Source organism: Apostichopus japonicus, chromosome 2 (genome assembly GCF_037975245.1).
Source record: "Apostichopus japonicus isolate 1M-3 chromosome 2, ASM3797524v1, whole genome shotgun sequence".
In the NCBI taxonomy this organism is placed as follows: Eukaryota; Metazoa; Echinodermata; class Holothuroidea; order Aspidochirotida; family Stichopodidae; genus Apostichopus; species Apostichopus japonicus.
The window spans coordinates 13,205,001-13,218,787 of NC_092562.1; the positions used below are offsets into that span (position 1 = coordinate 13,205,001).

At 36.6% G+C, this 13,787-nt stretch overlaps 1 protein-coding gene across 2 annotated transcripts in view; it reads left to right on the forward strand.

Annotated features, from left to right (window-relative positions):
- LOC139978670 (uncharacterized) overlaps positions 1-13,787 on the forward strand; it is a 56,713-nt gene that overhangs the window by 40,013 nt on the left and 2,913 nt on the right. For both annotated transcript variants that reach the window (XM_071989060.1, XM_071989068.1), the window contains exons 5-9: positions 4,729-5,091; positions 6,791-6,928; positions 7,579-7,905; positions 11,024-11,311; positions 12,745-12,873. In XM_071989060.1, the coding sequence (XP_071845161.1) occupies positions 4,729-5,091; positions 6,791-6,928; positions 7,579-7,905; positions 11,024-11,311; positions 12,745-12,873 (1,245 nt within the window). The remainder of the gene's footprint in view (positions 1-4,728; positions 5,092-6,790; positions 6,929-7,578; positions 7,906-11,023; positions 11,312-12,744; positions 12,874-13,787) is intronic.

Sequence of the window (13,787 nt, forward strand, 5' to 3'; positions counted from 1 at the left end):
GGGGGGTAGACAACACATCATGGAGTATATTTATGTAGGTACCTAGAAAGTGAGAGATCAGGGCAAGAATATGAATTAATATTTAATATGTATGCCTATGTGCCGCTTGAAATGTACACATTTTCTCAGTTATGTGTGTTACTTATGATCATGATTATACGTTCATCATGATTATGTCAATGGTAATTATGAACAATTACTTGCAAAAAAGATTGAAAAATGACGTACAATTATCTCAATGCAAACTGGGCTTGTCTACTCAAACACGTGGAGCTATCAGGGGCGTATCCAGGATTTTCTAACCCGGGGGCGCGAATGACTATCTAAGCGGAACGCCATCATCAGTTGGCGCGCAGCGTACAAGAAAATTTCTGGTTTTGACACCCCCCAGATCACCGGAAATGGCACACTCGGGCTGGAAAATGATCAACTAGATGTTCACTTTTGCCTGAGTAAACAAAGTATTTTCCCAATATTTTTTTTTTCATCCATAACCTTTTTCAAGATTGTCACCAGTCACACATCATGTTCGACCTCATCGCATCTCCTGTGGATTATTGCTTTTGTAGGTGATTCTACGTCGCGGCCCATAATACCCGTCAGCCCCACTTTTCAAGGTTTTAAGCCCATTATTCGTTCAGAATTTGAAAATTCACACTTCTCGTGAAATAAAGTCACTTCAAAACATACCCATAATGTTGCACAAAATTTCATCTATTGACAGCCAATTCAGAAAAACCACCTTCTACCCCTAACAGACCGGTCAAAAATGCACGAGAAGAGGGAAGAATGATTAGGAATATTGGTCAGGGGAATATCGAAAATTCAGACACAGTTAAATTATTGGTGCATGGGCGCACATCAGTCTTGGATAATGGTGGGGTCGCGTTTCTGTTCTCTGATACCATCTAAGCGGAGCGCGACCGTAAGTTCGCGCGTATGGCAAGCCATTTTATTTTTTATTCAGTATTTATTGATATCAACAATTATTTAATGATATCAAAAATTATTTAATGATATCATGAATTATTTCATGATATCTGAAATTGTTTTAATGATATGTACGTCATATTTGATGATATCATTAATTGGTGCAAGGAAATTATTGATATCATTATTTTATTTGATGATATCATAATTAAAATTTCTGATATCAAGAATTGAATATGTGATATCTTAAAATAGATGAACTATTATAGATATCAATATTTCAATTCAAGATATCATAAATTCAATTTCAGATATCTGTATTTAAATTTATGATATCAAAAAGTATGACGTACATATCACGAATTCGGCCATATTTAATGATATCATAAATTCCAATTAATGATATCATCAAATATGGCGTACATATCACGAATTCGGCCATATTTAATGATATCATTAATCCGAATTTTTGATATCATAAATTCCAATTAATGATAACATCAAATATGACGTACATATCACGAATTCGGCCATATCTAATGATATCATTAAATATGGCCGAATTCTTGATATGTACGTCATATTTGTTGATATCACTAATTCGAATTAGTGATATGTACATATCATTAATTCGAATTAATGATATGTACATATCACTAATTCGAATTAATGATATCAGTAAATATGACGTCATATTTGATGATATCGACGTAGCGTACAAGAAATTTTTGGCAAATATACCTCCCAGATCACCGGAAATAACACTTCCCAGACCCAATGATGCTACCAAACCTCCTTAAATTTTAGATCTCATTGCTTAGAAATTTAGTTTTGGGAAATGCATGGGCATCTGCAGAAAAAAATCAGGGGACAAATAATCCAATAGACTTTTGTATACGATGGGTCTGGTTTCGTAACTCATCGGGAAGCGATTAGGGGTGGGCGTAGGGTTGTGGGGCGCGCGTTTTCATGCAGGTGGGAACAACCTCAAGAAATGATGTGTGCGTCCGCCTCCCCCCTCCCGCCGGGGTACACCCCTCAGTCTGACAAGTTTTCAGTCCGACAAGTTTTCAGTCCGAAAATATCCGTTTGGATCCACGACATGATATTCACAGGAAATGTGCTCAATTCTCAAATTGCATGCGGAATTTCTATTTTTAGATTCATTGTATGACTTACGGTACTAGGGGTGGGGTAACAATTAGCACTCTTGCATAACATTTTATCTGTGGATGACAGTGTTGCATCGAAGGACATATGTCTAGTGCAGTTCGCATATAGATCTTGGGCTAATACCGAAATGCGTCATGTTCCCCGACGACTCGGTCGAGTTCAAGACCAGCCACAGTTGGTTTCATAGCACAATTTTACAGGCGTCCATACACACACACGCGTCATGATATACTATATAGAGTATATAGTATATAGTATATATATATATATAAATATATATATATATATATATATATATATATATATATATATATATATATATACTATATACTCTATATAGTATATATATGTACGCGCCTGGCTATAGTATAAGAATACACATGCAACTGCATAGGCCTACAGAACGTACACAGATGTAATTAGCTACTCCAGTTACACCATTAACAAAGATGATATTGTTCTGCAGTTAGGCCTACTGTAAGGTTACGTTTTACTGTAGCTAAATATATACCCAGGGGATTAACAATCACAGTATTCATGCTCCAATCATGCATTCCACTGTGCTCGTGTTTATTTTCAATTATTCGCGCGCCTCGTCAGGTGTTTACACGTGATGTATCTCCACATGTCAATCATCACCGAAATCGGGATTTGGAATATGTTAATGAGCTAAATCGATGATATGTCGATTTATATAGGTATATGTCAATTTGAGTTGCTGGAAACTGGTATAAGTCCACGGAAATTGACTTCTACCGATTTAATTCGACATATCATCGATTTAAACTGAAGATGTCGATTTAAATTGACATATCATCGATTTATTTTACATATCATCGATTTAAATTGGTATATGTCGATTTAAATCGATGATATGTCGAATTAAACTGGTATATGTCGATTTAAATCGATGATATGTAGAATTAAACTGGTATATGTCGATTTAAATCGGTAGAAGTCAATTTAAGCTGCTGGAAACTGGTATAGGTCGAAGGAAATTGGTATATGTCGATTTAAATCGGTATAAGTCGATCTCTCACGATTTGAGACTGATGGCCCGCCATAAACATCTGCCTAATTAGCACAAATCTTGGGCTGCATTCGTTCAACAAGCATACATCAGAACAATTCTGCAATAAGTCTTGGAATGAACAGAATTTTAGTCACTGTGTGAAGGGAGTTGGGAGAGGGAGATCAATGTATCGGTGCTTTTGAAATGCTCCTTTTCTTCTTGTGACCAAATCTCCCATGTAAATATCAATCTAACTCACTGCATCATGTGCGTTAGGACCCATATCATACATCTAAAAGTCATATTATACCATCTCCCATCAACTTTGATATATCTGACCATTTTAACACTTTTCTGGCATATTCAAAATATGTGAAGACAGTTTTGCTTGAAAACGGTGGTTTATTACACAATGGCAAATAATTTCAGCCAACAATGAAGGTTTACGCGACTGTTTATCTAAACTGTACAACCTTTTGGTACTTGAACGCTTAACGTTCCACAGCGAGCAATTTGGATTAAGTATGGTTTATAATGTACAAGTTACGGTCGCAACTCCGTCTACAGTGGGACTCTGGTTACAACCAGTAAGACATAAATTACCAATGAATGAAACAGCGAATGCAATAGCGCAGCGCGCATGACGTGCAAACACTGCGTTTTTATGCAGCCAATACTCATAGCTAGTACAGTAACTACTGTTCATGTTCAACAAACGTGCATCAGTAACATCTGCGCTGTGTTCGTAACACGGTAACATGTGTTACAGGTGGCACAGTAATTACTGAAAGTTTTTTCTTACTGCAAATTTAAAAATTTAAAAAAATATATATATGTATATATTTTTTTAAACCATTTTTTTAGTTACTGCAAATTTTCACCTGTCGGACTCGTAGTTCAACGTGTAACAGTAACTACTGTGCCAACTGTTGCACATGTTACCGTGTTGCGAACAAAGCGCTGTAGTTACTGATGCACGGTTGTGGAACATGAACAGTAGTTACTGTACTAGCTAAGAGTATCGGGTGTTTTATGACAATGCATAACAACTGAAAACAACAAGAGCAACCGCTGAATATAACGCAATCTAATCAGGATGGATGAAATCGTGATTAACTGGCCCAAAAGTACAACCATGGCGTTTGAATGCAATCAAAAGTGAGTGAATGAAATAGAAAAGCATTTGTTTCGGATGAATATAAGTCGTACGGCTGAATGCAAACAATGTTTATGAATGCAGCGACGAAATACGAATCATTGAAACAATATCCTTCAGCAAAACTTGGCAGTGGATTGGAAAATTCAAAATGTACCACGAAGAAATATTGACTTTAGATAACTACATGTGGCACTGATGGAAGAAGTGCCGAATAAACAATGACTATACAGAAAGCGGATAAGGTACAGAGAGACGACGAACGAATTACAAATGTTTGTGAAACTGATAGTCGTTTTAGGGTTCCGAAGTCTTTGTCGAGACCGGTGTTGTGAGCCGTGTCTGTTTTAAATATTAATTTAATTATATATATATATATATATATATATATATATATATATATATATATATATATATATACGTGTGTGTGTGTGTGTGTTTTTTTTTCTCATTACAGATGACGTTTACATATTTGTCACATTTGACACTCAAACAAATGCCCAACTATTAATCTGGAATGGCGCAGGTACAATAACAGTGTCTTCTATAACAGTATTTACGGGCCAGGGTCTCGCGCCGCAGGCTGCACGAGTCAGTTGTGTTGATGTTGCGGATGACTTCGTTTATTTCCTTATCGCTACCAGTGTAGACGACGATAATACACAATATGAATTATCCAGGTACCCGATAGCACCTTGGTTAGCTGGTACACAAAATGAACGAGATGGCATAATGCCGTTGGAAACGGGAAACGACGGCATCATCGATGGTGACGTAAATGGATTGTCTGTGTGTGGCTCAGCCTGTATAGCTGCTTGTGGTACGTTATCTATTATTGCTTAGAGCGGTAGTTCCGAACCTTGGGGTAATTTACGCCCGGGTAGGGGTAATGATCAGATGTTTTGAAGGGGTGGGAGATAGACGGTTGGGGATGGGGTAAGGTCACTACTTCTGACAGAAAAAAAAAACAATGAACGTAGAAATTGGAGTGAGCGCCATTGATTTATGACTGTTTGTATTTTGGTTTTTGAATTACGATATATATAAACTGCTATTGTGCGACTTTTGGCGGACGAAATACCATGCAAATAAGTGCAACCTCCCGATAGAAAGCACGATGTTACTTGTGTGCCATGAAGTGTAGTGTACTGTTAACTTACTAAAAGTTAATACACTACTACAAGAGGAAACTAAAATGAACCGTTTTTCCAACCATGTTAGTAATGGCCGTTCCATAATGATAAGAAATAAGTGGGTTAATAGAACAGGAAAGAGATATCCTTGTGGCTAGCAATGCCAAGAATGGTAGCGAACTACTGTGGTAGGCACGATCATTATGAAAAATCCTTGGTAAATCATAAACTGGCAACAAATTGAACTTACGCTACCAACGAGTGAACGCGTTAAGATAAAGCCATGGGTCCATTTGTTTTGTCATTTCGAAATTCCAAGTATTAATTTCAAGTACCGGTTACGTTTGCGAAGTATGCGTACCTGTAGTCGTGCTGACAACGTACTCTTAATGTGTACGATTACGTTAGTTCCATCAAATCGTCACAGGAATAGGTCCAAAGCCTAATTACAAGTAAGTGATGTTAGAAATAAATTAAATCAAATCAAGTCAGATGGCCGAAAATTTCTACATAGATCTGTTCTACCGGGTAGATTTTCTTATCGTGCATAAGAAGCCGTATTCAAGAGAACGGACCTATGACAGGCTAGCCACGAAAGTGAAGTAGTCCTATGCCTCACGGTCGTTACAAACAAAATAAATGATTGGCTAATGATATGTTGGGCGGGGCTTGCAAATTGTGATTGAAGTTTGCAAAATCAAAGGACTCGTAAAAAATTGGCGAATTTTATTCAGTTCAAACTGTTTAACGACAGATAACTCAATAAAAATAATGAATATTGATATGAAAATTGCATAAAACGTTGTCATTTTCAATGAGAATTTAGTGCAGTAAGCTGGAAAAGGTCGAAGGTTCAATTTAGTAAACAAGTACTGAGACTTTAAGCAATGGAATCTAAAATTCATACCTTGCACAGTATCGTTGTTCAGATGAATCTGACTAACGACGGACTGACTTCTCGATGTTAATGTTCTAATTCCAGGCTCAGTAACGCCGATGATATGCATTTACGTGTAACCGAGCTGCAATTTACAAGGGAATTGATACGATTCCTTAGAAGGTGGCGTACGTTTTGGTAGTATATCATCTTTTGTCGTAGCACATGTCCAAATATCGTTTATTGGATAGATGACTTTTGGGTTCATAGAGGTTCACAGAAGGGAAACAAGATATGATATCGTGCGTTCCACTCACAGCAACGATGGGACATTTAAAAGTCGCATGTGTGTATACCTTCAAAATACCGCTACCGTGTAACGCGTCAAATGCTATTAAAATATGGCAAAGATGAATTTCTAGGACTCTACAAAATCTACATCATGTTAATAAAATCTTTTCATATTTTTGTCTCCTCCATGGCGATGTAAATATTTCTGTAACTATTAGCTCCCGTGGCATGCGGATGCAGTACAATTGCCCCTTTCTGTGGCTTCTGTTTCGACGATGCGGGCGGTGGTACATGTCAATGCGCGAACTCAGCAACACCGAACTGTGCTGATCCCGACCCTGAAGGCGAATGTCGGGGTAAGTATACAGTCCTAGCTATTGTTCAAGGATGACCTTTAGGCACAACGTTGACATCCTTATTATTAACCAAGACCATTACAAAGTACTACTACTACTAACACTACTACTTAAACACTACTACTTTGAATTTCTTGCAATGACCCTTCCATGAAACTGAAGCATATTAATTAAAGTGGCTGGCCTACTTAGTCTAACGCTAATTAGGAAACTTACACCGATTCAACACAAAATAAATCAGGATAATATTGGCTATAGGAACTCAGTAACATGTTTACAAAAAGTTACAAACCGTGCTGTTGATTGTCATCAAATATAGTTTCAATTCTTGCCAATCCTTGTCACTTTCGGTGATCATGCACTGAGGAAGAGCTTGTTTTGCTCGAAAGCTCTGCAAAAACCAAACATTGGCTGTTTTACTTCCAATCACTAACTCACTATATATATATATATATATATATATATATATATATATATATATATATATATATATATATATATATATATATATATATAAATATTCGCTTATTTGTATTTTACATTCAAACCAATATGCATAAAAGGATCGGAATGATCGGAAGGATCTTATTATTTCCCAATATTGATTTTCCATCTTCTTTATTTTTATCCTTCGTCTTTGAACAAAACAGACCCAATACCACGTATCGATGCCTGCTGCTTGGTTAAAAACCCTCTTGCACTGCGACGAAGTGGAGGTAGTGTAGATGTGGTGGGTGTTACAACAGTAGCAGGAACCATCGATGTTGGAAGAGCGGCGCGTACAGGACGATGGCTTAAACTCCCCATACATACTGTAAAGAGCAATGCTGTCTCGTCTCCTTATTATGAAGGTTTCTCTGCGGCGGTGCCACCGCAATCAAGAGGGAGACGCTTCGGTGTTTTTCAAGCTCATTTTAATCCCACTGATGAGAATCTACTGGAAGAGTGGATACCATGCATTGCAACCGAAAACAGTGGTATGTGTTATGAGTATTTACGTTCAAGTTGCTATGTTGTTCCTGCAAAAATAAAGGAATGTACTATATATAAATATATATATATATATGGTCAATTCCGTGGTGACTCGCGTGACATTTTTACTAAAATTCCTCTCTATTTGATATCATTAAACAAATAAAGAAATTACATGGGAGAAAGGCATTCATGTAGTCGGTGAATGTACGCCTTAATGCTTACAACAGTAGAGAAAAAAATATTTATACCTCAAGTATTGGGGGTGAAATTGGCCAAAAACTAAACGTGACTCGCGTGACAGTTACTATTAGCAAAAATCAGAATGCACACACAAATGTTATGTCTTATAAAAATGTTTCCAATAACTTTTTATAATCATACCGAAGTTGTAAAACACCTCTACCTCAATTGCTATGCAACTTTGAGAAAATGTTGTAACGAAAGAAAATAACGTTGAAGATGTATTGTGACTCGCGTGACAAGAAAACGTGACTCGCGTGACGAGTTCACTTTTCGGATAGTTCTAGACCAAAATGCAGTAGTGAATCGAAGGTATAAATCTTGCATAGTGAAATATAACATTCATTGGTCTAGAAAGTGTTCAAAAGGTACACTCCTTGGGAATGTTCAGATGATATTAATGTCCCTGGGTTACCCTCATGACTGCAGACAGTAGGTAATATACTGTACGGGTAGTACAGTTGTTCAGGCAATATATCTTGTCAATTAATATTTATAACAATATTTAGTCTATTAAAGTCACTCATTTGAAAATTATAGAAGAAACATCTATCAAATTGTGATTCTAATTACCACTCTCATTTGTCATATTTGAATAAACCAAAGTGTTATAGCTGTATTCAAAAAATTTTCATTGTGATTCAAAGTACCATTCTCATTTTGATTTTGGGAATGATTGTGCAGTTACCTTATTAAGGTTGTCAAGTCATAGCACATGGCATTGCCAGATACTAATAAAGATTATGTTTTTGTATATTACTAAAAAATCAATGACACATACTAACTTTCCAAATGTGGTGATAAAATAGGCATTATATTGCGAATAAATATTCATGAATTTAAATTCTGATATTTCAAAGGAAATATTATAATTAGTTATTTATGTGTGCAAATGTTTTTCAAGTTGCCAAATTAAAGAGGAATGCATATATGATATCTTTAATCAGTGATTCATTCATCACACTATAACATCCCTGTAATATTCACACAGTAATATAGGTAGAAGCACTATCTTGAATTGACGGGACTCGCGTGACGTGACTCGCGTGACATTCGTAAAGGGTGATTTTCCGCAAAATTTGAAATATCTTCTGAAAAGGAAAATTCAGTAATCCATTTGGTATCTATGTGAAGACTTGATATTCATTATTTGGAGTAAAACTTTTGTGCAGGCAAGGAGAAAAAAAAATAAAAACAGTAAATTTAGTGACTCGCGTGACAGTAAATCTAGGGTGTTTTCAATTCACCACTGTTGTCTAATGCCTTGATGTCGAAAACAAATTTAAAATCTCTATACAGTGATTCATTCATCAAACTATAACATCCCTGTAATATTCACACAGTAATATAGGTAGAAACACTATCTTGAATTGACGTGACTCGCGTGACGTGACTCGCGTGACATTCGTAAAGGGTGATTTTCCGCAAAATTTAAAATATCTTCTGAAAAGGAAAATTCAGTAATCCATTTGGTATCTATGTGAAGACTTGATATTCATTATTTGGAGTAAAACTATTGTGCAGGCAAGGAGAAGAAAAAAACAAAAACAGAAAATTTTGTGACTCGCGTGACAGAAAATCGTTTCAATTCACCACTGTTGTCTAATGCCTTGATGTCGAAAAAAAATTGAAGCTAATAAGTGAGCACTATGTTATAGCAAATCTAATTAGGCCAAAAAACTGATGATACATATAATTTCTATGTACAAATCTGCTGCAGAAAACGAAATTTCACTGTATTTTTCATAATTTAGTTACTACAGCAACCATTTGTTATTACCGACCCCATAATCAAACAAATGATTTTTGGGGGTGAAACAAATATTTTTAGTAACTACAAGTATTCTACTTATTGGAAACTTATACAATTTTAATGTACAATGATTACAATTTTGTTGGTATGATGTTGACCTTATCATGGAAATGACCATGTATATATATATATATATATATATATATATATATATATATATATATATATACATGGTCTGAAGATCGCTATAACGCGTGAAACTCCGAGTAACAACTACTATAGTGTTCCACTAGTCTCATCTAGTATCAACATATATATATATATATATATATATATATATATATATATATATATATATATATATATATATATATATATATATATATATATGGAGCTATGTTATGATCTGCTCCGACAAACAAAACAAACAAGCAAACAAACAAACAAAGAGAAGGAGAGAATTGAAACATAGTTGGATCAATGATGCCATTTACGCAAGTCGTCAGCCATTGCTGTGACGTTACATTTTTATCCAATGATTTTTCAGTCAATGAAATAGTCATATTTTCGTAGATGTCTGCGTTAGCTGTTATCCACCTTTATCCCTACAGAAATAGGACATGTTTGTCTCGATACTTTCTGGACTTTGACGATATTATTATAAACCACGACTACAATGGGGAGGGGGAGGGGAAGGACGGTTGCTAATCTAAACACTCGGTTCTAACCCTTCCCGCACTCCTTTTCGTCAGGCATGCTCACATTTGGGGTATAAAAGTGGGGAGAGGGGGCGAACATTTGGAAGCAAAAATGCACCCGTAAAAAGTGTACTTCAAGCGATATTTAGGATGTTACTGACCACGTTCTAACCCCACCCCCTCCTTCCTTCACCCACCCATCCACACCCACGAGTCAGAAGTGGACCAAACTTTTATTTATGAAGAAAAAATGTATGAAATTCAAAATAGTGACAAACCTTTAATGCCATGTATTATATATATATATATATATATATATATATATATATAATACATGGCATTAAAGGTTTGTGATAAATTGTCAATAAGCAAAATTCATAAATTTGCTCTCAGTATCCGTTGTTATTTTTGTTTGTTTTCTTCCTGAAGGATTCGTCAACACACTTTATACATATACCATTAGTCGAGACCAAAGCGTATCCCTCGGAGCTGAGTTTGTCAAAAACAGACTGGATAGATTTGAACCATCTCTCAGATGGCGTTGCACAACCTTCGACGCAATGGGTAATTCAAACGCTCCTGTGCCAGTCCCATCATGCGATGGGAGCCTAGTCTGTACATTGTCTGGTAGCGGACTATCCGATAGTATCTATGAAGTTTATCGTCCAGGGAGAGAGAAGCGGACATGGCATCCACTCTTTTATCTCTTTGTTAGAAGTAAGTTCCTACAAAATGTCGGTATGTTATGGTTTCTGATATTCCTATTGACTCCTTCCCAACACTAACCCCATCCCCTCCCTGCCACCCTTTCCCACCACCCTTTCGCCCAGTTTGAACAGTTGTTGCCGAGGATAAACAATGGCTGGATATTTGTCACCAAGGTGGATACGTCATATAAGCACAGCCGTTTTTCATACAGTTAAAGCCTACGACTTTTTAAGCTTCCGTGAGAACACAGCCAAGATCCACCCATCTAGATAAAGCATGGCTGTAATGATTGATCAGGTCCACACATATTATGTGCTCTAGATCTATAAGGCGTAGGAGGCGGGGGGCTGGGGGGCTGCAGCCCCCCCCCCCCCCCAACCATATTTTTGGGTGAAAATTCGGGCAAAATGCTTAGAATTTTTCGGGCACCAACTGGAAGAATAATTATTTGCAGTGTGTTTTCTCATTTTTTTTTTGGTGAAATTTCGGCAATATGCTGAGAATTTTTCGGGCAACTACTTAAAGAATAATAATTTGCAATGTGTTTTTCAAATTTTTGGTGAAAATTCGGGCAATATGCTGAGAATATTTTCGGGCACCTACTGAAAGGATAATAATTTGCAGTGTGTTTTCTCATTTTTTGGGGTGAAAATTTGGGCATTATCATTGCTGAGAATTTGTCGGGCACCTACCAGTGGCGGAGCGTCCATACAGTCAGAGGGGCGGATGCACCCCTGACGGACTCAAATGGACTGCTGGCGCCCTTTTCAGCTTTTCACCACTTTTTATTTATTCGCGATTATTGACTTTTTTATTGTGCTCTGAAATACCTATTGACATTTGTCACATTTTGTTGGTGCAATTTTCTGACAAATGGCGATGAAACCTATTTATTCTTCGTTTATCTGCAAATTAGCAAGGCCTGGAAAGGGTCATTTCCGGAGATCTAGGAAGTATCTTTACTCAAAAAATGTCTGTACGCTCCGCGCCAACCAGTGGTGGCGCTCCGCTTAGATAGTGTCGAAAGCGCCCCTACAGACCAATCTCTCCCCCCTGACCAATACCCCTAGCTCCGCCACTGGCACCTACTGAAAGAAGAAGAATTTGCAATGTATTTTTCAATGGTTAAACTTATATTATTATCATTCTCATTATTGTTGTAACGACTTCCCCAATAATTATAACCAATATGGAAGAGTAATAACACGGAAAATGACTGTACGTTATTGGCATGTGATGTAATAACCGAAGAATGCCTATATGATATGCACATTAACATGTGAAAAAATTTTGGTTATATTTTTCGGGCAAGTTGTTACAGCCCCCCCCCCCCCCCCCCAATCAAGTGAGGCTCTTACGCCTATGTCCAGATTTCTTGTCGTTGTTAGAGTTTCAATGTAAACCAATACCACAAAACGCCTCTCTCATTTACATCCATACAGATTGTGACGATGGTTTTTTTTGTGATGGCGGCAGTTTCCCTTGTCCAACGTGTGTAAATGGTGTTTGTGATGACGTCAACGGACTTTGTAATTGCTACCCAGGATTTACTGGAGATACATGCGAGGATGGTAAGAGCCGCGTATTCAAATTTGATAAAGCGTACACTGTTGTAATAACCAAACATTAGAATGCTGTGCGCTATTTTTATCCTTCGAGTATCTTTTAGCCAACCACTTGTTCCCAAAGAATAATAACCTTTTATAGTTTAGGTTTGTGCAGAAACCAAAAGTAACCGGTTCATAATGAACTTTGCTGAAACCTAATTGGAAATAAGTCCATCAGTTAAACGTTGCTTTTCTATATATGTGATATATAAATAACAGAGTTCCTTGTTGCTAATTGTTTTAAGGTTCTTCATAAAAGTATAAGTTAATTCCTTGAAACATGAACAAGTGACTGATAAGGTTGATTAATTACAATCTTATTTATTGGTATTTGAAGGAACAATCGATGTAGGTTGTCAGACATTATTACAAAAAACGTAAGAAGTTATTTTTAGCAATAAACCGTCAGTTGACAATTATATTGCTGTATTAAAAGGAAACTAGTCTGACTATTTTCATCTTATTTTAATCTTAGACTGTATTGATTGGGAACTGATTGATTGATAGAATGATTGAATAATTGATGGATTGTTTGATGGATAGCAGGATGAATTTATGGATTAATAGTTGGATGGATGTGTGGATGGTTGGATTAATTCACGGCTCGATTGATTGATTGATGGATGGATTCATTGAATGATCGATGAATTGAATGATATTGCACTTGATTCTTTGCGTTATCACTGGACAGATGGATGTCTTGATGGATTGACTGCAGTGTGAATGAAAGTGTTTGATTGATTTGACTATTTAATTGATGGATGGATGGATGGATGAATTTCTGGATTGATTGACAGATGGGTGGCTTGAATGATTGACTGCGATTAATATACTACACTTTATTTATGATTGATTGAATGATCGATATGTTGCTTGAT